This window comes from Prionailurus bengalensis, chromosome C1 (assembly GCF_016509475.1).
Source record: "Prionailurus bengalensis isolate Pbe53 chromosome C1, Fcat_Pben_1.1_paternal_pri, whole genome shotgun sequence".
Classification (NCBI taxonomy): Eukaryota; Metazoa; Chordata; class Mammalia; order Carnivora; family Felidae; genus Prionailurus; species Prionailurus bengalensis.
This window is the reverse complement of record NC_057345.1, coordinates 78,894,335-78,919,069: the sequence shown is the minus strand read 5'-3', so window position 1 is coordinate 78,919,069 and position 24,735 is coordinate 78,894,335. Positions and strand designations below refer to the sequence as shown.

Genomic DNA, 24,735 nt, shown 5'->3' with positions numbered 1-24,735 from the left:
AAAATAAAAAAATTGTCAACCAAGAATCCTATATCTGGCAAAACCATCCCTCAAAAGTGAAGAAAAATCAAGACGTTTTCAGACAAAGCCAGAGGGAGCTCATTACCAATTGACCTGCCTTGCAAGAAATGCTCATTCCTGCGGTGTGAAAGTAAAGAACACTAGACAGTAAATCAAAGTTGTATCAAAAAATAAAGATCTCAGTTAATGTAAACACATGGGCAATTATAAAAGCTGTTATTGTAACAGTGGATTATTACTACTTGTTTTCTACATGATTTAAGAGGCTAATACTTTAAAAAAGAACAATTACTAGTCTAAAAGCTAGTATTACTGTAATTTTTGTTTGTAATTCCAAATCCTATTTTCTATATAATTTAAGAGTAGATATTGTATACCTAAAACTAATATAATGCTGTATGTTAACTACACTGGAGTTAAAATTTTAAAAATTTTTTAAATATCTTAAAAAGTGATTATGACTAATACACACACACATGCATGCACAAAGACTAAATCAGAAAGAAATGGAAAATCTGAGTAGATCTATAACTAGTAAGGTAATTGAATCAGTAATCAAAAGTCTCTGGACAAGAAATCCCTGTTGGCTTAACTGGTGAATTCTACTACACGTTTTTTGTTTTTTTTGTTTTTTTAAATGTTATTTTACTTTTCAGGGAGAGACAGAGCACAGTGGGGGAGGAGCAGAGAGAGAGGTAGACATGAATCCAAAGCAGGCTCCAGGCTATGAGCTGTCAGCACAGAGCCCAACATGGGGCTTGAACCCACGAACTGCAAGATCATGACCTGAGTTGAAATTGGACGCTTAACTGACTGAGCCATCCAGGCGCCCCTACTACACATTTAAAGAAGGACTAACATATTTTCAAACTTTTTCAAAAAATAGGAGGGAATACCTCCTAACTCATTTTATGAGGTCAGCATTACCTGATAACAAAACCAGATAAAGGTACTACATGAAAAGAAAACTATGGGTAAATATTCCTTGTAAACATTGATGTAAAAGTCCTCAACAAAATACTGAATAAGCCAAATTCAGCAACATACTAAAAGGACTATACACCACGGTCACATGGGTTTTATTCCTGGAATGCAAGGATAGTTCAACATACAAAAATTTATCAGTGTAGTTTTTGACAAAACTCAACATCCTACCATGATAGAAACACATAACAGAGTAGGAATACAAGGAAACTACCTCAACAAAATAAAAGCCATTCCCATATATGAAAAACCCACAGCAAACATCATACTCAGTGGTGAAAGACTAGAAGTTTTTCTCCTAAGATCAAGAACAAGGCAAGGATCCTTGATACTGCAATTTCTGTTAAACATAGTATTGGAAGTAGCAAAAGAAATAAAGGGGAAAAGAAATAGTCATCCAAATTGGAAAGGAAAAAGTAACATTATCTGTTGACAGACAACATGATCTTATATATAGAAAAACTCTTCTACCAAAACAAAAAAACCCAGAGCTGATAAACACATGCAACTAACTAGCAGTAAACAAAATTAGTTGCATTTCTGTACATTAGCAATGAACAACTTAGAAGGAAATTAAGAAAATTATTCCATTTGCAATAGCATCAAAAATCATAAAATATTTCTTTCACCCTTTTTAAAGAAATTTATATTTTAGTTAACATTCAGTGCAATTATGGTTTCAGGAGTAGAATTCAGTAATTCATCACTTAGATACAACACCCAGAGCTGAACACAAGTGCCTTCCTTAGTACCCTTCACCCATCTAGCACATCTCCCATGCACCTCCCTCTGTCAACCCTGAGTTTGTTCTCTATCATTAAGAGTCTTTTGTGGTTTGTTTCCCTCTTTTCTTTTTTTCCCAAGACTAAAATATTTAAGAATTAACCAAGGAAGTGAAAGACGTGTACAATGAAAACTAGCAGAATGTTTCTGAAAGAGAACATAAATAAATGGAAGCATATTCCATGTTCATTGATTAGAAGACTTAATATTGTTAACACATCAGTATTACCCAACGTGACCTACAGAGTCAGTGCAGTCCCTCTCAAAATCCCAATGATATTTTTGCAGAAATAGAAAACTCCATCCTAAAATTCATAAATAAACTGAAAGAACCCAAATAGCTAAAACCATCTTAAAAAGGACTACAAAGCTTGAGGGCTCATGCTTCCTGATTTCCAAGCTTACTACCAAGCTATCATAATCAAAACAGGGTACTGAAATAAAGACAGATGTATAGACCAAAGAGCTCCAAGAAATAGCCCCTCACATATGTGATCAAATGATTTTTGACAAAGGTGCTAAAACCATTCCCTAGGGAAAGGACTGTCTCTTCAGCAAATGATACTGGGAAAACTGGATATCCACATGGAAAAGAATAAAGTTGGACCCTTATTTAACAACATACACAAAATATGTCAAAATGGATTGTGGTGCCTGGGTTAAGCTCAGCTAGTTAAGCATCTGACTTTTGCTTGGGTTGTGATTTTGCAGTTTGTGAGTTTGAACGCTGTGTTGGGCTCTGTGCTTACAGCTCTGAGCCTAGAGCTTGCTTTCGATTCATGTCTCCCTCTCTCTTCCCCTACCCTGTTTGCGCTCTGTCTCTCCCTCTTTCTCAAAGATAAATAAACATTTAAAAAAATTTAAAAAGTCAAAATGGATCAAAGATTTAAATGTAAGAATTGAAACTATAAAACTCTTAGATGAAAACATTAGACAAAAGCTTAGAATTACATTTGACAATGACTTCTTGGATTTGACAGCAAAGTCTCGGGCAACAAAAGAAAAGATAAACAAATTGACCTTTGAGAAAATTAAAACATTTTGCACATCCCAAGACACTCTCACTAGACTAACAAGGCAACCCACAGAATGAGAGAAGATATTTGCAAATCATGTGTCTGATGAGGGACTAATATCGACAATGTATAGAGAACCCCTAAACCTCAGAAGCAAAAAACAACTGGATTCAAAATTGGCAAAAGTCTTGAGTAGGCATTTCTCCAAAGAAGAAATACAAATGATCAATAAGCACATAAAAAGTTTCTCAACATAGGTATAATATAGATGAAACTTGGGGACATTATGCTGGGTAAAATAAGCTAGTCACAATAGGACAAATACTGTGTGATTCCATTTATATGATATACTTAGTATTTTCAAATTTATAGAGACAGAATGTAAAATGGTTTTGCCAGGACCTAGTGAGAGGGAGGAATGGGATTTTATTGTTTCAAGGGTATAGAGTTTCAGTTTCATAAGATGAAAAAAAAGAACTATGGACACGATGGTGGTGTTGGTTGCACATTATAAATATATTAGGGGCGCCTGGGTGGCGCAGTCGGTTAAGCGTCCGACTTCAGCCAGGTCACGATCTCGCGGTCCGGGAGTTCGAGCCCCGCATCAGGCTCTGGGCTGATGGCTCTGAGCCTGGAGCCTGTTTCCGATTCTGTGTCTCCCTCTCTCTCTGCCCCTCGCCCGTTCATGCTCTGTCTCTCTCTGTCCCAAAAATAAATAAACGTTGAAAAAAAATTAAAAAAAATATATTAAATATCACTGAACTGTATATTAAAAATGGTTAAGTTGATAAATTTTGCTATGTGTATTTTATCACAGTAAAAAAAAGTTATCAGGTAAATGAGATAGTAAATAATAGTAAATAATAGATTTACTTTATAGTAAATAATAGATTTTTAATCCTTTGAGGGAGAATTTGATTTTTGACAGTAGTTATATAAGTTTTTGGGGGCCTGGTCTTGTTAGTATTAGGAGTAGTTAAACTTGTTACTTTTTATTTTTTTATTAAAAAATTTTTTTTAAGTTTATTTGTTTATTTTGAGAGAGAGTATGTGAGGAGGGTAGAGGCCGAGAGAGAATTCTAAGCAGGCTCTGCAGTGTCCATGCAGAGCTTGATGTAGGGCTCAGACTCACAAACCGTGAGATCATGACTGGGCTGAAAGTCAGAGTAGGATTCTCAACCACCTGAGCCACTCAGCGCCTAGTGGTTAAATTTGTTATTAACATTTTTGGTTCACAGTAAGACCTAAGAGTAACTTGGGGTAATTTTTGTATGGCCTATACATCTTGTAAAGATAATTTTACACTTAGAGCAGAGCTGCAAAAATAGTACATTGCATTTGCTTGTTATTTTTCTTTTTTTTTTTTTAGTTAATAATTTTTAAATTTATATCCAAGTTAGTTAGCATATGGTGCAATATGATTTCAGGAGTAGATTCCTTAATGCTCCTTCCCCATTTAGCCCATTCGTCCTCCCACAACCCCTCCAGCAACCGTCTGTTTGCTATATTTAAGAGTCTCTTAAGTTTTGTCCCCCTCCCTGTTTTTATATGTTTTTTGCTTCCCTTCCCATATGTTCATCTGTTTTGTATCGTAAAGTCCTCATATGAGTGAAGTCATGATATTTGTCTTTCTCTAATTTCACTTAGTATAATACCTTCCAATTCCATCCAAGTAGTTGCAAATGGCAAGATTTCATTCTTTTTAACTGCGGAGTAATACTCCATTGTATACATACACATCTTCTTTATCCATTCATCCTTCGATGGACATTTGGGCTCTTTCCATACTTTGGTTATTGTTGATAGTGTTGCTGTAAACATTGGGGTGCATGTGTCCCTTTGAGACAGCACACCTGTATCCTGTGGATAAATACCTAGTAGTACAATTGCTGTGTCGTAAGGTAGTTCTAGTTTTCGTTTTTTGAGGAACCTCCAGACTGTTTTCCAGAGTGGCCGCATCAGTTTGCATTCCCACCAGCAGTGCAAAAGAGATCCTCTTTATCCACATCCTCGCCAAGATCTGTTGTTGCCTTAGTTGTTAATGTTAGCCATTCTGACAGGTGTAAGGTGGTATCTCTTTGTGGTTTTGCTTTGTATATCCTGGATGATGAGTGAAGTTGAGCATTTTTTCATGTGTTGGTTGGCCATCTGGATGTCTTCTTTGTAGAAGTGTCTATTCATGTCTTCTGCCCATTTCACTGGATTCTTTTTTTTTTTTGGTGTTGAGTTTAATAAGTTATTTATAGATTTTGGATACTAACCCTTTATCTGATATGTCGTTTGCAGATATCTTCTCCCATTCTGTCAGTTGCCTTTTAGTTCTGCTGATAGTTCCTTCGCTGTGCAGAAGCTTTTTATTTTGATGAGGTCCAAGTAGTTAATTTTTGCTTTTGTCTCCCTTGCCTCTGGAGACGTGTTGAGTAAGAAGTTGCTGTTGCCGTGGTCCAAGAGGTTTTTGCCTGCTTTCTCCTCAAGGATTTTGATGGCTTCCTGTCTTACATTATTAGGTCTTTCATCCATTTTGAGTTTATTTTTGTGTATGGTGTAAGAAAGTGGTCCAGTTTCAAACTTCTACATGTCACTGTCCAGTTTTCCCATCACCACTTGCTGAAGAGACTGTCTTTATTCCATTGGATATTCTTTCCTGCTTTGTGAAAGATTAGTTGGCCATATGTTTGTGGGTCCATTCTGGGTTCTCTGTTCTGTTCCATTGATCTGAGTGTCTCTTCTTGTGCCAGTACCATACTGTCTTGATGATTACAGCTTTGTAATACAGCTTGAAGTCTGGGATTGTGATGCCTCCAGCTTTGGTTTTCTTTTTTCTGATTGTGTTGGCTATTTGGGGTCTTTTGTGGTTCTATAAAAATTTTAGGGTTGTTTGTTCTAGTGTTTGTTTTTTCTTACTCTCCTACAATTAGTGATACTTCTTCAGTCTTTATCTTTTGTGACTTTGATACTTAAAAAAAATTTTTTTTTCTAATGTTTATTTTTGAGAGAGAGACAGAGAGTGCAAATAGGAGAGGGGCAGACAGAGAGGGAGATACAGAATCTGAAGCAGGCTCCAAGCTCTGAGGTGTTAGCACAGAGCCCATTGTGGGATCGACCTCATGGACCATGAGATCGTGACCTGAGCTGAAGTTGGATACTTAACCAACCCAGCCACCTAGGTGCCCCTTAATGTTTTGTTTTTGAGAGAGAAACAGCACAAGCAGGGGAGGGACAGAGAGAGAGGGACACAGAATCCGAAGCAAGTTCCAGGCTCTGAGCTATCAGCACAGAGTCTGACATGGGGCTTGAACTCACAAACTGTGAGATCATGACCTGAGCTTATTTTGGACACTTAACTGGCTGATCCACCCAGGTGCCCCTCATGACCTTGATACTTCGGAAGTGAGGTGTTCAGTGGTTTGTTGGTTTTGGTTTGTTTGATGATTTCTCTTGATTAGATTAAGGATATGCATTCTTTGGAAGGATATCATAGAGGTGAGGTACTGTTCTTGATACATCTTAACGGGGTGCAAGATGTCAGTATGTATCATTGGTGGTGTTAACCTTAATCAGTTGGTTTAAGTGCTGTCTACTAGGATACTATACTACAAATTTACTGTTTTTCCCCTTGTCATTTCTAAATATTCTGAGAGAGATACTTTGAGTCTATGCTTAAACTTTTACCCACTAATTTTAGTGTCCATTGATTTTTCTTGCCTGTGAGGGTTGCTGTGAAATTCTAGTGGTGACTTTTATATTCACCTCATTCTTTATGTTTACGAATCCTTTTGTTAAGAAGAGTTGTTCGTTTTCCCCATTATAAGTTTTTTACAGTCACTTTTTGTACTTGTTTTGGTTAAATTCCAATTGAACTCTACCAGTATATTTTAATTTGAGGAAGACTGACAGTTCTTTTAATAAGTTTAGGACTATTCAGTTTAGAATATAATCTGTAAACTCACTTCTTTGGTGCATTGTATATATCACTTTCTAAAGTTCATTTTTGTGTGGGTCTCATTTTTTGTTATTTGTAAAGTAACTTTTTTTGGTAGGAATCCATGTAACTATTCAGATGATTTTTCTAAAATGAAGTATCTCAAGTTACAAGTTGGGGGAACCTAGTGAATTATATTTTGTGTTAATATATGGTTTAAAACTTTTTAATTTAGTAACTATATGGGAGTGAAAACATACCTTTATTTGTTTTCTTTCCTTCATAGGCTTGAAAAGGAATATACTACAATAAAAACTAAAGAAATGGAAGAGCAAGTTGAAATTAAAGTAAGCATCTCAGGACTTTTAAAAGTACGAAACATAAATTTATTGAAGTCAGTGTTTTTTATATATATATCTATATATCTATATATATCTATATATATCTATATATTGGTTATGTTGATATATTTGATATATTTATTTTCTGGAGCAAATTTAGCAATAATGTTTATATTGACTTACTGGTAAATTGATTTACCATCCCACTAGATTATAGTTAAAAATGAACCTTTCAAAAACCAGAATAATGTAACAAGGGATTTTCATTCTAGTGTGAGAGCAGCTTTATTTCCAGATTTGTTGATGGGCCACCAGGAGAAAATACTTCTGTGGGGAAGATAATTATCACTCCATTTAAGCATATTTTAAAAAATTGCAGAGAAGTTATTCCATAACATGCATAGATTAACAGTAGTGTAGTCTAAGGTAGATCAAACTTGTTGCACCAGAACTAATTATGGCTGCCTTAGAGCTGCGGGAAACTTGGGCTAATTGAATTTTCTCATCTGTAAGCCAAGGTTATACTTTTGAACTCTCCACAAAAATAGGTAGATTGCCAACTTAAGGGATATATAATCCTATATATACCTTAAAAATTCTTATTTGTCCCCCCTTTAGGCTAGAAATTCTTAAGCTGAGGATCTTTGGCGTTGTTTGAGCTGGGAGTTAAGGATAGTTGTATTGGCTTTATGCTGATATTTTAGGATGGGGATAATGAGTAAGAAGCATGAGTTAATGAAGGAACCCAGTGACTCACTGATCCAATTTCTTATGTGTCTATATTCTCCCCCTTAACACACACACGCACATGCAAATAAAATAAGTTTTGTGAGTGTCCCCACCTTTTTTTTTTTTTTTTAGCTCTTTTAATGTGTCTGAGTTTTGATTTAGACCTGGCAAGGCATTAGATGATTAATCACCTTACTTATACTTAATTAGCCATGTCTTAATTCACCTTTGCTGTAAAATACCACTTCATTACTCACATTCCACAGGCCCTTTTTACAATTAAGGGAATGAGTTCTATTAAATTGGCATTCTTTCTTGGCCATGGTCCTCCTCAAAAGCCTCTTTGGAGACAACCACTCCTATTTTTCTTTGTAACCTCTTTCTCATCTGTCTCCCTTTTCTAGGTGTTTTATTTTCATTTCTATCAGTATTCCCTGTCAATTGGAAATAGATACTTCTACATTTTTGAGAGAGAGAAGGAAAAGACCTGTGTGGATGTTTTTCCCTCCTTTTAAAAAATTCTGTCACCCAACTGCTGCTCTACCATTTGCTTTTCTTTTAGGTACCATGAGTAAGAGTAATATTAAATCATACCCTCCACTTCAACCTACTGAAAGTGGAAAAGTACGTCATCCTGATGAGTGGGGAGAGAGTATGGGTTATCGCACACCACGAATATTCGGAACTGCAAATCAAGAATCTGAGGATGGGAAGCCATCCTGTTCATTTCACCATGCTATGTGATTGCAAAAAAAAAAAAAAAAAAAAAAAAAAAATCACAGATCTATGAACCATCTTTGCTCTTTTTTTTTTTAATTTTTTTTAATGTTTATTTATTTTTGAGACAGAGAGAGACAGAGCATGAATGGGGGAGGGGCAGAGAGAGAGGGAGACACAGAATCGGAAGCAGGCTCCAGGCTCTGAGCCATCAGCCCAGAGCCTGACGCGGGGCTCGAACTCACGAACCGTGAGATGGTGACCTGAGCTGAAGTCGGACGCTCAACCGACTGAGCCACCCAGGTGCCCCTGAACCATCTTTGCTCTTAAAGAAATTTCTTCTAAACTTAAATGACATGAATAGTAGTAATACCAAGAGGCCTTTTCAGAAAGATCTTTAGCACAGTTTATCTTGTATTTGAATTTTTTTTCAAACTTGAGTTTTCGGGGAAGTTTTATAGTTCATATACCTCACAGAATACTTTTGAATGCCAGCTCCATGTGTCTTAGGGAAAAACAGATGGCATAAGTATTTATAGAGAAGAATCTCGGTGGGGGAAAATGAAAGTTCAAAAAGTTAGTCAACACATTGGATAAATAAAGTCTGCTGATGTCAGGTAGTTTGTTCTTTTATAAAATTTTGTTTCCATGTTGTTTTTTTCTTACTCTTGTACCATTTTCATCTCTTTCTTCACTCCTGCCCCCCAAAGGACAAAGCCACAATAATTTTTGTACTCTACTTTTTGTTTTACTTTATATAAGCTTGAGTCTCTGTGATGTTTTACTTGAACCTGGCAACTCATCTCAGTCATAATCAGATGACCGTCTCATTTACAGTTAGTTATCCATGTATTATTTGAGCCTTTCTCTCCAAAGGGATGTGCCACTTACCTAATCATTCCCTTTTCCCTTCCCCCCAAGGTCCCTTGTGCAAATAAATGAGTTCTCTTAAACTAGTGCTTTCTTGCCTTGGTCCTCCTCAAAAGCCTTTGGAGAGAATCTTACACTGTTTTTTACATAAGCAAATAGTATAAGATCATCAAATTATTTGATGTTTTGATACGGAAGTAAAAAATCAGCCATTGATGTGTTAAGGTTTCCTTTTTTTTTTTTTTTTTTTAAATTCTAAGACCTTGGGGTTGTTAACTTTTTATTATTAGAGTTGTATCTGGAAGCTCTCTGATGAAAATGTAACTTTTAAGTATTTTCTACCCCCTCTCGAAGTATTATAGAAAGATTTTGTTAATAATGGTTTCATATGGAGAATCTTACATTTTATTGTGTGAAATTTTTTGTTAATAGAAACAGCTTTATCAGTATCTTCTTCCAATCTATTGATGTTCCACCTGAGGGGGAGGAGGTAAGAAATATTAAAATTCTAGCTTATATTAGGGTACCTCACAAATCTTTAAAAAAGAAAAACCTTTATTCCCCCACTCTATTTAAGACTGACATATGAATTAATAATCAATATTCATATTTAAATTTTGTGCTTTAGGAACATAGAGTTTTAAGCTCTACAAATAGGAGGAGTTAGAGATTCTGACTGGTTTTTAGCCAGAAGTTAAATTATGAAGTATTCTAGATATGCTGGAAAACAGAGAATAATGTAAAAACACTGTATATTCACTGCTTGGCATAAAAAAATAAATGTTATCTGAATTACGCAGGAATTATATTTAACAGTCAGTGTGAAGTGTTCTAGTAATGACACATTCATTTAACATTTAATACGTAAAGGGTCCTTTACAGGCATCATCTACTTTTACTCTTCTGATAACCTCATGAGAGGGTTCTTAACTCATCTTTTTGAGCTTCAGTAAGCTCAAAAATATGCTAGTGGTCACATTGCTAGGAAATGGTGAAAGTCAAGGATTTGAATTCTGAGTTATGTTTTACTAAGACCCATATATATTCCTCAGTGTATGCACTGTGCTGCTTTCCAAAAGAGACTTAATGCATTGTGATATAAGAAGGATTTGAATGCCCAGTTTTCTGTAGCATCACAAACTTTTCATTAAAAAACTAATGGCTCTGTAATAATATCCAAAGGGATTTATTCAAGAAGTCATCCATTTAAAAGATACTTGCAGGTCCTACTACATGTCCAAGCAGTGTTCCAGGCACTAGATATGTGTTTCTGATATATACCAATTTATGTGCTCATGGAGCTTGCATTCTAGTATGGAAGTCAGACAATAAACAAAAAAGTAAAATATGTAATATTTTAGATGATGATAAGTGTTAAATGGAGGGGAAAAAAAAACCCTCAGGTAAGGGAGAATAAAATGGTAGTTTTTGGATTAAAAATTTAGAGAAGTTGACCAGATTATTTTTGAATAAAGATCTGAAGGAAGTGAGAGAGCTAGATACATAGATATCTTGAAGGAGAGCAGAATCTGGTCAGCACTATGTACCCCATGAGGAATAATAAGGAGACCATGGTAGATGGGACAATATGCATGATGAGGAAAGTGACAGGAGGTAAGATGTTGTGGAATGCAGATAGTGTAGGTTGTTGAACATGTGAAGACTTTGGCTTTTAATTTGGAGAACCATTTGGGGTATTAGTGGAGGAAGAGAAGATCTGACTGAAGTTTTCATTGGATCCCTCTGGCTGCTGTGTTGGGAGTAGATTGCAGGGGACAGGAAAACTAAGTAGAGGCTGATGAAGTACTGCAGGGAAGAGATGATGGTGGCTTGTACTGACTTGATAAGAAGTGATTGTTTTCTGAATAGATTTTAAAGATAAAGCTGACAAGTTGATTGTGGAGGTGTGAGAGGGTTAGGAAGTGAGCATTTTGGCTTTAGTATGTAGAAAAATGGAGTTTCCACTACTTGAGATGGAGAAATCTACAGGAGGATCTGGTTTGGGGACGAATATCAGGAGCCCAATTTGAGATATTTTAAGTATCAAAAGCCTAGGAGATATTCAAGTAGAGCCTTGAATATTCAGAGTTGAATTTAAGAGAGGACAGACTTAAAATATGAATTTTGCAGTTATTGACAGAATGATGACAGTAAAAGCCATGAGAGTGGATGAGATTACCTGGGGGGATGAGTGTAAATGAAATAGAGAAGAGAGTTCAAGAGCTGAGCCTGAGAGTAAGCCAACATTTAAGTTGGAAAGATGAAAGCAAAGCTGGAGAAAACTAGGGAGGTATAGTATCCTAAAAGCCAAGAGAAAAGAGTGTTTCAAAAAGAATGATTTTACTGTGTCAATGCTAAGGAGTATTCTTGTGAGCTGAAAATGGAGAAACAAATGAATTTATCAACATGTAGATAAACTGGAAAAGAGCAGAGAAGTGGTGAGAACTAAAATTTGAATGAAACAAGAAAAAATTGGAGATAGGGAGTATCGATACCTTTCAGGGATTTGCTATAAAGAAGAGAGAAATGGGACAGGAGCTTAGAGAGAGGGTCACGACATTGAGGAAATTTTGGTTTTTCTTTACTTTTTGTTAAGATGGGAGAAATAACCACATTTTTATGGTAATAACCGAGTAGGAAAAATTCATGACGGGCGAATTCAGGGGTAATTGCTGGAGTCATCAGGGTTTAGGATTTAGCTCATAGGTAGGAGATTTGGTCTACTAACATGGATAGTTAATCCACAATAATGAGAGAATCTAAAATATATGGGAAAAATGTAGGTAAGATGTAGGATGTGGTTGTGGGAGTTTGCAAAGTTCTGTTATTGCTTCAATTATTTTAGTGAAATTAGAAATAAGATTATCAACTGAGAGTGACAGTGGGGTGGAGGGTTGCTGGTTTGAAGAAAGAGGTGCCAAGTAGGAAACAGTGATCTGAGAGGGTGAGAGAAGGAACAGACTAAGGAAATAAATAAGAGTCCAACTGAATTTAGTGATGGTTAATTTAAATAAACGTCATGGTTTTTATTTTTCTTCAGTCATATTTACCAGCATAGGTGCAGACACAGAGTTGTCAGTATGTTGACTCAGTAGTTGTTTTACCAGGCAAATGTGCTAACTCCTAAGGGACAGTGGGCAAAAGGGAGGATAAAGGCAAGGGATCATCTATGATGATTGGAAATTAAACTTTGTAAAGAGGGAAGAGAGCACATCAGAGTAGGGGACAGTGAAAAGTTGATAGGATCAGTGAATTGTCCAAGAGGAGGATTATTAAGTTTAGGTTATTTCATAAAATGAGTAAGGTGGCAAAAATAAATTGAGTTGTTAAAAGTAAAATTCTCCCATTTTGGTATATTTTGTTTTTTGTTTTTTGTTTTTTTTCATTTTTCGGTATTAAAAAGCGTGCATATAGTTTGAGTGTTTGCATATAAAGATTTCTGGCACCTTATGTTTTCTTAGCCAGTTGTAAAAAGTAGAATTATTGAATTGTAGGATATTAGTATTTTTAAGACTTTTGATATGCATTCAGTAAATCTCTTAAAGAGTTTTTCCGGGGTATCTTCTTTTTGGCAGCGAATTTCTATTCCACTAACACCTTGGTGGCTACATTAGGTGTTTCATTCTGGCTCTCCATCTCATTTTCTCTTTTCTAACTTAGTAGGGCAAAAATGTCTCTCCCTCTCTTTTTTCTTAAGTGTATGCATCTATTAGTCTTGTTCTTTATGATTTTTACTTTAAAGTTTAGAAAACATTCTTAATTCACTCTGGGAAATATGATTAAAAAGATACTCAAAAATTAGGAATCAGTCAAGTGATAGATTTTAGTCTACTTGCCTATATATCAGCAATAAACATTTCAAAAATATCTGAGAAAAAGAAATTCCACTTAAAGTAAGAATAAAAGCATATGTAAGAACCACCTAAATGAAAAATACGTCATCACTGAAAAACTTTGCATTAAGGCATTTAAAAAAGCTGTGTACAGGGGAGAGACACAAAGAACTCCATGTTATATAAAGTTATGATTTCCCCCATCAAATATTCATTAGCAAGTCCAGTCATTAAAAAAATCTAAATAATACTTTAAACAATAGACAAAAGTTAAAAAATAGTATTCGTGCCTGACTTCAACAATATTATGAGCAATGCTTATCATTAATCAAGTTTTTGGTGTTATGCTGTCTCATTTATGGGAAAAATTTATTCATCCCATATCACTGTATGTTTTATTACTCTAAGTTTCTGAATGTTTTTTTTAATGTTTATATTTGAGAGAGAGACAGAGTGCAAGCTGGGGACAGGCAGAGAGGTGGGGTGGGGGAGACACTGAATGCAAAGCAGGCTCCAGGCTCTCAGCTGTCAGCACAGAGCCTGATGTGGGGCTCCAACTCATGAACTGTGAGATCATGACCTGAGCTGAAGTCAGGCCTTTAACCTACTAAGCCATCCAGGCACCCCTACTCTAAGTTTCTAGATGAGTAAATGGAGAGTCTAAGATGCTGAATGTTAATGGTAGAGGGAGTATTTGAACCTAAACCTACCTAACTTCAAAACACACTATCTTAACTAACTTAGTAAACTAGTAGTTAAGGTTTTTGGAGGATAAATAAAATATAAGAATGGAAGAAATTAGCTCCACCAGATGTTAAAGGGGATTACAAAGGTACAATTACCAAAATACTGTGGTACTGGTTCAAAAAAGAAACACTCAAAACTTAATAGGTAATCCTGAAATAGTCTTTAATACCGATAAAGCCTATTATATTTATCAATATATGATGAAATAAATGCCACATACATGAGGAATTGGTTTATTTAAAAAGTCATTTTCAGATACTTGGGTATGATTTGGGTAGATGTTAGGAGAAAAATAAATTTAGCTTATTATTTATAGCAAAATTTCAGAAGATTTAAAGGGGATGGGGGGAAACCAGGTGAATGTTTTTAGTTCTAAATTTTGTGATACTTTAGCATTATTTCTATTGTAACATTAACTTTATTCAATCAATTGTCTGGTTGAACTTAATTTTCTAAGTCCTAAGATAAACAATATTTTACTTTGTTGATGAAGTATGTTGAGACCATTTTGAGAATGCCATTTATTTCTTTGGATTTTTAGACTTTAAAAACATCTATTAATTGCTCATTTGTCTAAACCACTGTGCTGAATATAATATGAATAGCCAAGAAATGAAAAACACTTCCTTCTCCTCAAGCTGTTTTGTAGTCTGAAGTCACACATAAAATAACAATGATTTCAAATCATCTGAATGTGTTCTAGTGGATAGAACAAGAAAATCTAATTTGCAAAATGTATTATTATTATTGTTTAATGTATAATGTTTATTCTTGAGAGAGAGAGCACGAGCATGGGAGGGGCAGAGAGAGACAGAGACATAGAATCCCAAGCAGGCTCCAGGCTGTCACCTGTCAGCACAGAGCCTGATGCAGGGCTCCAACTCACGAACTGTGAGATCATGACCTGAGCCGAAGTCGGATGCTTAACCAACTGAGCCACCCAGGCCCCCCTAATTTGCAAATGTTTGTAATAATTCTAAGATTTATATGTTCCAGTTTGTGGTCCACTTAATAAGATACAATAATTTATAGAATCTTTATTTCCTTGGTCTGAGACTTTATAGGTTATATATAAACTATATTTTAGTCTTTACTGGAAAAATAATAGTTTGAGTTAATAGAAGAGGTTTTTTTTAAAAGCAGGAATTTAGAGGATGGTAGGATTGGAAGAAGGCTGGATTGAGTTCTGGAGTAAATTTGTACAAAAGGTAAGGGGAATGTGAAATAATGATGGCACAATAAAGAGATAAAGGATTCTAAAATGAAGGGATAACATATCAGGATTCATATGAAATTATGTTGGTGGAATATGTAAAAAGGAGACAATTTTTTTAATGTAGAGTTTTTTAGTTTTAATTCTTAATAGCAGTAATTTGATAGGGTTTTGGGAGTCAGTGGTTAGGTGAAGTTTGTTTTTTTTTTTTTTTTTTTTAAATTTGGTTTTACTGTTTGAACTGTGACGAAATGCCAGTAAGTAGAGCTTTTCATTTTGTAAGCTGTTTTTTTTTTTTTTTTTCAAATTTTTATTCTTCAGTAGGCTCCATGCCCAATGTGGAGCTTGAACTCACTACCCTGAGATCCATAGTTGCATGCTGTACTGACTGAGCCAGCTAGGTGCCCCCATGTTTTTAAAATTCAAAACTACTCATAAGTAATTAATTTGAGGAAAACAACTCAATCTTTATATTTTCACAATGTAAGAAATATTGCAACTTGGCATATACAAGGAATAAATGAAGGCTGGTCTAGTCCTAAACTGATAATTTGTTTTTGGTATTTATCCTGTGAGCTGCCTTTTTCAGATTTCTTAGTTATTTCCCAAACATTTGAATACTATTTGTGTAGATAGTCTTTGTAGGAGCTAAATGAGTTGGAATCTTTTCTGTCTAACGGGAATGTTAAGACAGATAAGAAAATGTTGACTATGAGTCATAATAGGTATTTTAAGAAAGGGGTTATGTATTGTAGCTTATATTTAAAATTCATTGACAGCTGGAGTGATAAATGTGGTCATTTCCTTTGCCATGTATTTCCTACCCTGAACTTGTAAGAATTTGACAGATAATGTAACCATTTCTTAGACTTCTCCTATGTATAAAAGGTGGTACGTTTTAAGGACACGATTTAGGTATCTTTTAATCTCAGGAATGCTTGCAAGCAAACCTTTTGTTGTTTGTTTGTCTCTTTCTTTTTTCTTTTTTCTTTTGTTTTTTGCAGAGATTACGCACAGAAAATAGACTTTTAAAACAGCGCATTGAAACATTAGAAAAAGTAAGTAAATAACTACTTTTGTATGCAAGCTTCTGTTGTATGCACAGTATTATTTTTTATTTTAAATAATGGCTCAAGAAATCTATCACATGTCTCCAAAGTTGTGATATTGGCTGCTTAGCTTGCCTACCTTACTACTTTACTAAGTAACTTGTTATTCATAACAATTGATCACTACAAGTCCTTGAGATTTAAGGTTAAAGTTTTAACTGAGGTTATTATTAGAGTAACATTGGTACCATTTATTTTCTTTACATATAGTCTCTAAAAAAGTATGTTCTTTAGAAGTAGCCTAATTGAGAATCCATTCTGAATAGCATTTTAAAAATGGCTTTCAAATGTTGCCCTGACTCTAGCCATATATTAAATGTGTCAATGATTCCTTTAATGCCTAGGATGACTTGAAGTTTAGCCAAAATGACTGATTGCTCATATAAAAATTCACCATGGTGTTGATTTTCAACACAGGGGAATTGTGCTTAAACTTTTGGTTCTTAGACTTATTTTGATACTACCTTTTACCTCTTTCTTCCTCTCTGTTTAATATAAAATAACTAGGCAAATGTGGAAAGTTTTGCATTATTTTTAATGTACTTTTAATGTAATGTCTGTTGTAGTATTATTTTAAGTATTAAGTAATAAAGGTACAGTCTAAGAGGTTTGGTTTGTCAAAAGAAAAGGCTGAATTCACAAAGTCTTTTGGTGTTTGGCGGGGCTTTTTTTTAAATGGAAGATGAGAGTAATTAGATTTATAGATGATATTGCAGAATCTTAAAATCTTCTCTGAAAATCTACAGATTGATATTCAAGAAAGAAAACATGAATATGTGGATAGTTTGGATATATGTCTTTTGTTGGAAGGCACTGATCGTTTACTAAATAACACCACACACAAGGATAGGATATTTATTACGTGTCTTTTTGTTGTATAATAATTTCAAGTACATTATATTAAGTCAAAAATAGTTTTCCTGTATTCCTTCATCTTATTAGAGTTGTTTTGAGGATAATTCTATTTTTTTGGTGACTCTGCAGAAAGGTTGAGCTTAATTTAGTTTTTAAGCCATTTTAATTGTATACTATGTTTTTCATTAAATACTCAGTTTATACTAAAATATGTTTTCCTAGGTGGTATTTTATTTTGGAGTGAGATATTTTCACAGAGAAAGTATTTTTATTTCATTGAACCTTCAGAAAGATAAAGGTGCTATAGGAAAGTATTAAGTTTGGATTTTACTTTAGAAAATTAAGTACCTTTCTACCGGCTTACATGGCCTAGGTGTGTCCTTTAGCACTTGGAATTCTAGAAATACTTACGTTTCAGTTAAATTCTATAACCTAAATGTTTACTTTCTCAGTTTTTGCTAGAATTTATTAAGTTGAGCTCATTAATTTCATTTGTCATATTTTCCTTGCTTTGCTTCTTTGGAAGTTGCTGTTGTACAAATTGCTGTCACACTTTATAAGTGGAATTGCGTACTCAATTTCCTTCTCCCTTTCTTCTAAGTGGTTTGACAATATGGCTGATTCCAAACATAGAACTTAAAAGTATGCTTTAAAAGAAGCCATTTGCTTGTCTCAAATGATGAAAAACTTCTTAGTATTTGTGTTGGTCTTCTAGAAGCATATGGTTTTCTGTGGTCTGTCCTCATTTTGATATATTTTTCTTAAGAATTAAGGATGATACCACACACAGTAAAAAATAGCTTTAATGTCAAATCTATATGTTCATTTTAATTACAATGAAAAGTAGATGGAATTTGGGTATGCTTTGTTTCTTCTTATTCCTAATTTTATGCACCTTTATTTTATTTCTTTCTCTTAAATTTCTATCTGAATTTTTCCTTTTGTAGGAAAGTGCTTCCTTGGCAGATAGATTGATACAGGTATAGTTTTTTTCGTTTAGCATTTTCTCTAACTTTACTTCTAAGGGAAGCCCTAAACCTAGAAAATCACATTTTAATGCATGCAATTTTACATGCATTTTTCCTAGCAATAATTTTTTGGGGCAGTATATTATGTGCATAAACTTAATTTTTGATAACGGTGCATTATCTTGGTTTATTAGATACCTTTTGCACGTTTTAAAGCTAACCTTATTTTAAAGTATTTATTCCAAAATGGCAATCAGTGGATTCTGTGAAATTAACTACTATTCATTGAAAGTTTTAGTTCTGCATGTGCAACTCAGTAATATTGCATGAATTGAATTTTTATTGACTGAAAGAATTATTCTTAAGATTATCAGATGAATTTTCTTATTTAGTTTCCCAAAATTTGCTGGAGCGATAATGAGCTGCTGGTTAATAATTACTTAGGCTGTTCTACTTAGGTTGTTTGAGGTGATTTTTTTTTTTTTTTTAACATGTCACAGTAAATAACTAAACCTCACAAAGGCAGTCTTTCTTGAATCTGTCCTAAATTGCTTTACACACACACAAATTATGTCCTAAGGGACAAGTGACAAGAGCCCAGGAGGCTGAGGAAAACTACCTCATAAAACGGGAGTTGGCCACCATCAAACAGCAGAGTGATGAGGCCAGTGCTAAACTGGAGCAAGCTGAAAATACCATCAGGAAGCTCCAGCACCAACAACAATGGGTAAGGAGTCTGGTAGTGCTTTTTCTCACTTTTCTCACCTTTCTCATCCCCTTCCCTTTAAATTTTTTTTTTTTTTTAAGCACAACTTCTGTGCCCCTGTTTTAAGTAATTTTGTTTTCTACTTTAATTGAATTCTTAATCATTCTTATATTCTGTAATACTTAAGGGTCTTATTGTGGTCTAGAGACTCTTCATTCTAACGTCTTTTTCTGTCTACACAGTTTTTTTAGAAATAGGTAATATTTTCATTTCTTACATTATATTTTAAGTCACAGAAAATGATGTTTGTCATACCTACTTTTTACTTTTTAGTTTTTAGAAATCTGTTTCATACTGGTATTTTGCCACAGGAAAGTTTTGAATCTTAATTCCACCTAGTTCTTGTTAGTGGTGCAGATGAAATATCACCCAACGTGGAGAATATGTGTAATTATCTCATTTAAAGTTTTGATAATGTGGGGATTTCTGTCTTGTGAAAAACTATAGCCTTAACTTCCTACATCAGGACGTCAAATTAGGAATTAAGGTATATGCTTACATATTTTCAAGAGGAGAGAAATTTCAAAGTAAAAAAAAAATGAATTAAAAAAATATGTTAACTAATTTAGGGTATATTGAACAACTACTCATTGTACAGCTATTCTCAGGTATCTTTTGCAACTTAGACATCATTTTCCATTCTCAAATTCAGACTGCTATGGTCTTAAGGAGATGAGGGCTAAAAAGAAAAGCCATCTGTTTATTTTTGAAAAGATACTATTTCTTGTTTCAGTTTTCTGTTCTTAGGAGTCGGATTGTAACAGGAGTGGGCAGAAAAAGTTGTGTTAAATTTAGAACTCTATATGGGTCTGGAAGGCAAATAGAAGGACTTCAAAGTTGGACATTACCTTTATTCAATAAAATTAAGAAATACCATCATCAACTGGCTACAAATATCAGAAAACTAAAAGCAAAAAGAAGATATAGGCAGTTGAAAAAAACCATAATAACATAAAATTATTTTTTCTGTTATGTTAATGAAGATGGTTTAGAAAAATGAATAGAAAAATGATAAAAGGATACTAAAAAGTAGGGAACTCAAATAGTTCTGCCTTTGTATGAAATGTCAGTATCAAAGCATAAAAGTAGATAAAACAGAATTGAAGGTTCCTTTTGGGGATTAAATTGAACTGAGTTATTAGTGTAATGTGATTTTGTTTCAAGGAAAGATAGTAAGTATTATGTTTGCAATTAGCATAAGCTACAGTCCTAAAACATTAGAATCATGGATTACTAGTTTTTTTTGCATAGGTTTTCAAATGTTGAGACCTATAGGACATAAAAATCAGAATTTGGTTTATAACGAAGAAAGTAAAGTGGGCTAGCAAAAATAGAATGAACTGAAGCTTTTGAAAATGTAACAAAAGAATCTTTTTGTTGTTTCAAGGACAAAATCAACTCTCATTGTGAAGCTAAAATATAACAAGTAGAAAGCAGGCCTCTATTTTGATTTTGTTTCCATTTTTTTCTCACTTGGCAGTTATTCTTCTAAACTGGAATAAAATGTAAAACAGAGCACCTGGGTTGTTCAGTTGGTTGGGTGTCTGACTCGACTTCAGTTCAGGTCATGATCCCAGGGTCATGGCATCGAGACCCGAGTCAGGCTCTGCACTGAGCATGGAGCCTGGTTAAGATTTTCTCTCTCACTTCAGCCCCTCTCTCCTGTTCTCTCAATTAATTTCTCTCTCTCTCTCTCTCTCTCTCTCTCTCTAAAAAAAAAAAAAAAAAAAAAGACCCATAAAGCAGTGATCCACAAAACAGGTGAAAGAAACAGAGCCTTGGTTAAATTTCCAATTTCAAAGCAGAGTGCATGCATATCCCTAGATATTAAAATACTTTGCAAAATGATAAGAATATTCTTTAAAGGATTTTAGAAAGTAAGATACACTAAAGGCTTTGAGGCAGGCAAAATATAGTTCTTAACATTTAGTAATAATGGCTAGATACCTGAAAAGACAACCAATGACCTTGATGATACTTCATTAAAAATTCCTAGACATCTGGTTTGTGAACAGTTAGAAAAATAACTTTTATTCACTAAAAGGGAATTTACTATGTTTAAGTCATAACAAACTAACTTTGTTTCTGCAATAAACAAAAACTGTTCCATAAGTGCAGTTTTTTTTTTTTTTTTTTTTTTTAAATTTTTTTTTCAACGTTTTATTTTATTTTTGGGACAGAGAGAGACAGAGCATGAACGGGGGAGGGGCAGAGAGAGAGGGAGACACAGAATCAGAAACAGGCTCCAGGCTCCGAGCCATCAGCCCAGAGCCTGACGCGGGGCTCGAACTCGCGGACCGCGAGATCGTGACCTGGCTGAAGTCGGACGCTTAACCGACTGCGCCACCCAGGCGCCCCCATAAGTGCAGTTTTAAAGGTTATTTGAGGGCACCTGCATGTCTCAGTTGGTTAAGCATCCAACCTCAGCTCAGGTCATGATCTCATGGTTCATGAGTTTGAGCACGAGTCAGGCCCAGTGCTGAGCTGACAGCTGGGAGCTTGCAGTCTGCTTTGGATTCTTTTGTCTCCCTCTCTCTCTGCTCCTCACCACCCCCCCCCCCCAAATAAATAAAAACATTAAAGAGTTATTTGGCACTCCCATCTTTCTAGCCAAGTTTAGATAAAATAGTAAACTTAAGTGGTTTTCTAGGTGATTAACCATATCAAGAGGTTATTCATGTTAAAGCAAAGAGATGTCAGAGGTTTTTGTCTCCTAAATTGATGCTTGCTTGCTTGCTTGCTTTCTTGTTTCCTTTCTTTCTCTCTTTCTTTTTCTTTCTTTCTTTCTTTCTTTCTTTCTTTCTTTCTTTTCTTTCTTTCTTTCTTTCTTTCTTTCTTTCTAAGTTTATTTATTTATTTTGAGAGAGACAGAGACTGTGCGAGTGGGAAGGGGCCGACAGAGAGGGAGTGAGAGAGAATCCCAAGCAGGCTCCTCACTGCCCGTGGAGAGCCCAATGCAGGGCTCAAACTTACAAGACCATGAGAGATCATGACCTGATCCAAAACCAAGAGTTGAACACTTAACCGACTGAGCTACCCAGGCGCCCCAGCCAAGTGTTTTAATGTTACCTAAATCCTTATATACAAGGTATGTTTAAGAATTTTATACATAAAATATTTCAGAAATGTTGCCAATATGTTGTATAATCAATCAATATTCTAAAATATTTAAAGTATATTCAGAATAAGTAACTAAAATAAAAGGGTATTTCACAGAAATCTATTGCCTTGCCCTTAAGTTTAAAATTCAGAGAGAAGTCTTAGTGTTGGCTTTCTATAACAAAAGACTTAGAAATTTTAATTGACAGGAAATGGGGAATTAGCCAATAATGTAATATGATTTATCTGCCACCCACCCCCTGCCCCATCCCAAGTAGTCTTCTTAGAAATATAATGACCCAATTTATTTATTTAAAAAAAAATTTTTTTTAACGTTTATTTATTTTTGAGACAGAGACAGAGCATGAATGGGGGAGGGACAGAGAGAGAGGGAGACACAGAATCCGAAACAGGCTCCAGGCTCTGAGCTGTCAGCACAGAGCCCGACGCGGGGCTCGAACTCACAGACCGCAAAATCATGACCTGAGCCGAAGTCGGCCGCTCAACCGACTGAGCCACCCAGGCACCCCTATAATGACCCAATTTAATTCTAAGTAGCTTGCAGAAAATTTGTAGTGTTGTGTCTAGTTTGAATACGGAGACTTGTGTGAAATGTCTACACATTGTATTATGGCCAGTGTAGGAAAGACTGTGGCAGCTTGGGATATTTTTAGACTGCACTAAAGAAGACTTAAAAGAACATCATAGATATAGTCATTTGAAAGTAACTCAGGGGCACCTGGGTGGCTTGATTGAGCATCCAACTTTGGCTCAGGTCATGATCTCATGGTTTGTGGGTTCAAGCCCTGCATTGGGTTTCCTGCAGTCAGCACAGAGCCCACATTGGATCCTCTCTCCTCCTCTCTCTTTGCCCCTCCTCTGCTTGCTCACTCTCAAAAATAAATAAACACTAAAAAAAAAAAGGATTGGGGCACCTGGTGGCTCAGTTGTATAAGCCTCTGACTCTTGTTCCAGCTCAGGTCATGATCTCACAGTTTATGAGTTTGAGCCCTGTGTCTGGCTCTGCACTGACAGCTGTGGAGCCTTCTTGGGATTCTCTGTCTCCCTCTCACTTGGCCCTCCTCACTTTATCTGTGTCTCTCAAAATAAATAAATAAACATTAAAAAAAAGTATTTGAGAGGTTATCTTATGGAAAAGTGATTAGCCATTTTTGATATTGCTTCAGAAGGTAGAATGTGTTTAAGATCCAGGGATATAAAAACTTACTCATTGGAGTAGTTGCTTTGCAAGGTAGTAGTGAGTATACTACTGGCAGAAAGTGAACATTTGTTGTCACATGTTTTGATCACAGCCTTCCAATGTAACTTAATGAATTCTTCAAAACTTGGAATAAAGGTTTCAAATCTCTATTCTAGCAGGAGGTATTAAATCGGTATACTCATCTACCACCATCACTCTCTACTATCAATAGTGTCATTTTATTGATATAAAGAGCTTTGGATTTCATTTATGGGACTAATTCTAGTCCTCTTATGCTAATTATGTGACCTTTGATACTCAAGGACTCAATTTCTTTTTTCTCTAAAATGATTACATAGGGTTAGACTGTCTCATCTAACTTTTTTTTTAAAGTGTATTTATTTATCATGCACATGTGTGAGCCAGGGAGGGGCAGAGAGAGAATCCCAAGCGGGCTGCATGCTGTCAGTGTGGAGCCCTACATGGGGCTAGACCCCAAGAACTATCAGACCATGGCCTGAGCTGAAACCAAGAGTTGGACGGTTAACCAACTGAGCCAACCAAGCACCCCTCTCTTTAACTTTTTATTATTTATTTATTTATTTATTTATTTATTTATTTATTTATTTATTTATTTTTTACTATTTTTTAATGTATAATTTATTGTCAATTAGGTGTTTCGATACAACACCCAGTGTTCATCCTAACAGGTGCCCTCCTCAATGCCCATCACCCACTTTCCCCTCTCCTCCACGCCCCTCTCTTTAACTTTTTAAATGAACTTTATTGAAGTATAATTTACATGCAATAAAATTCATCAAATTTTAATTGTATAATTTGATGTATTTTGGTAAATATCTAGTTGTATAACCACCACCACAGTCAAAATATAGAATATTTCCATCACCCCCAAAATTTCCCTCATGTCTCTTTGCAGTTCACCTCTCCACCTTCAGCAACTGTTGTGCTGTCACTGTAGTTTTGCCTTTTTTAGGATGTCATATAAGTGGAATCATAAGGTATGAAGCTTTTGTGTCTGGCTTCTTTCAGTTAGCATATCCCCTCACTTTTTTTTCTTTTTGGCAATTATTTTCTTTGTGATAAAATAGATACAACATAATATTTTCCATTTATGTGAATAGTACATTTATAATGCTCTGGAACAATAACTGCCATTTATTTCTTGAACTTTTTCATCATCCCAACAGAAGCGTTGTGTCTATTAAAAAATAGTTCCCCCCTTTTCCTTCCCCTGGTAAACTGTATTCTACTTTCTGTCTTGTATGGATTCACCTCTTCTAGGTATGTTACGTAAGTGGAATCATACAATAATTATCCTTTTGTGTTTGGCTTATTTCACTTAGCAGACTGTTTTCAGGGTTCATCCCGGTTGTAGCATATGTAAGAATTAGGTAGTTTTTACTGTGGCTGAATAATACTCCATTTTATGTTTATACTGCATTTTGTTTTGTCTGTTGATGGTTATTTTGATTTTTGACCTTTTGGCTATTATAAACAATGCTGCTGTGATCATTAACATACAAGTATCTGTTTGAATCGC

General features: G+C 35.1%; 1 protein-coding gene across 1 annotated transcript in view; it reads left to right on the top strand.

Moving 5' to 3' along the window:
- The window catches only part of EVI5 (ecotropic viral integration site 5), a 234,628-nt gene that overhangs the window by 101,925 nt on the left and 107,968 nt on the right, over nucleotides 1-24,735 (top strand). Inside the window, exons 10-13 of the mRNA XM_043575573.1 lie at nucleotides 7,013-7,073; nucleotides 16,181-16,234; nucleotides 18,088-18,120; nucleotides 18,689-18,835. Of these exons, the coding sequence (XP_043431508.1) occupies nucleotides 7,013-7,073; nucleotides 16,181-16,234; nucleotides 18,088-18,120; nucleotides 18,689-18,835 (295 nt within the window). The remainder of the gene's footprint in view (nucleotides 1-7,012; nucleotides 7,074-16,180; nucleotides 16,235-18,087; nucleotides 18,121-18,688; nucleotides 18,836-24,735) is intronic.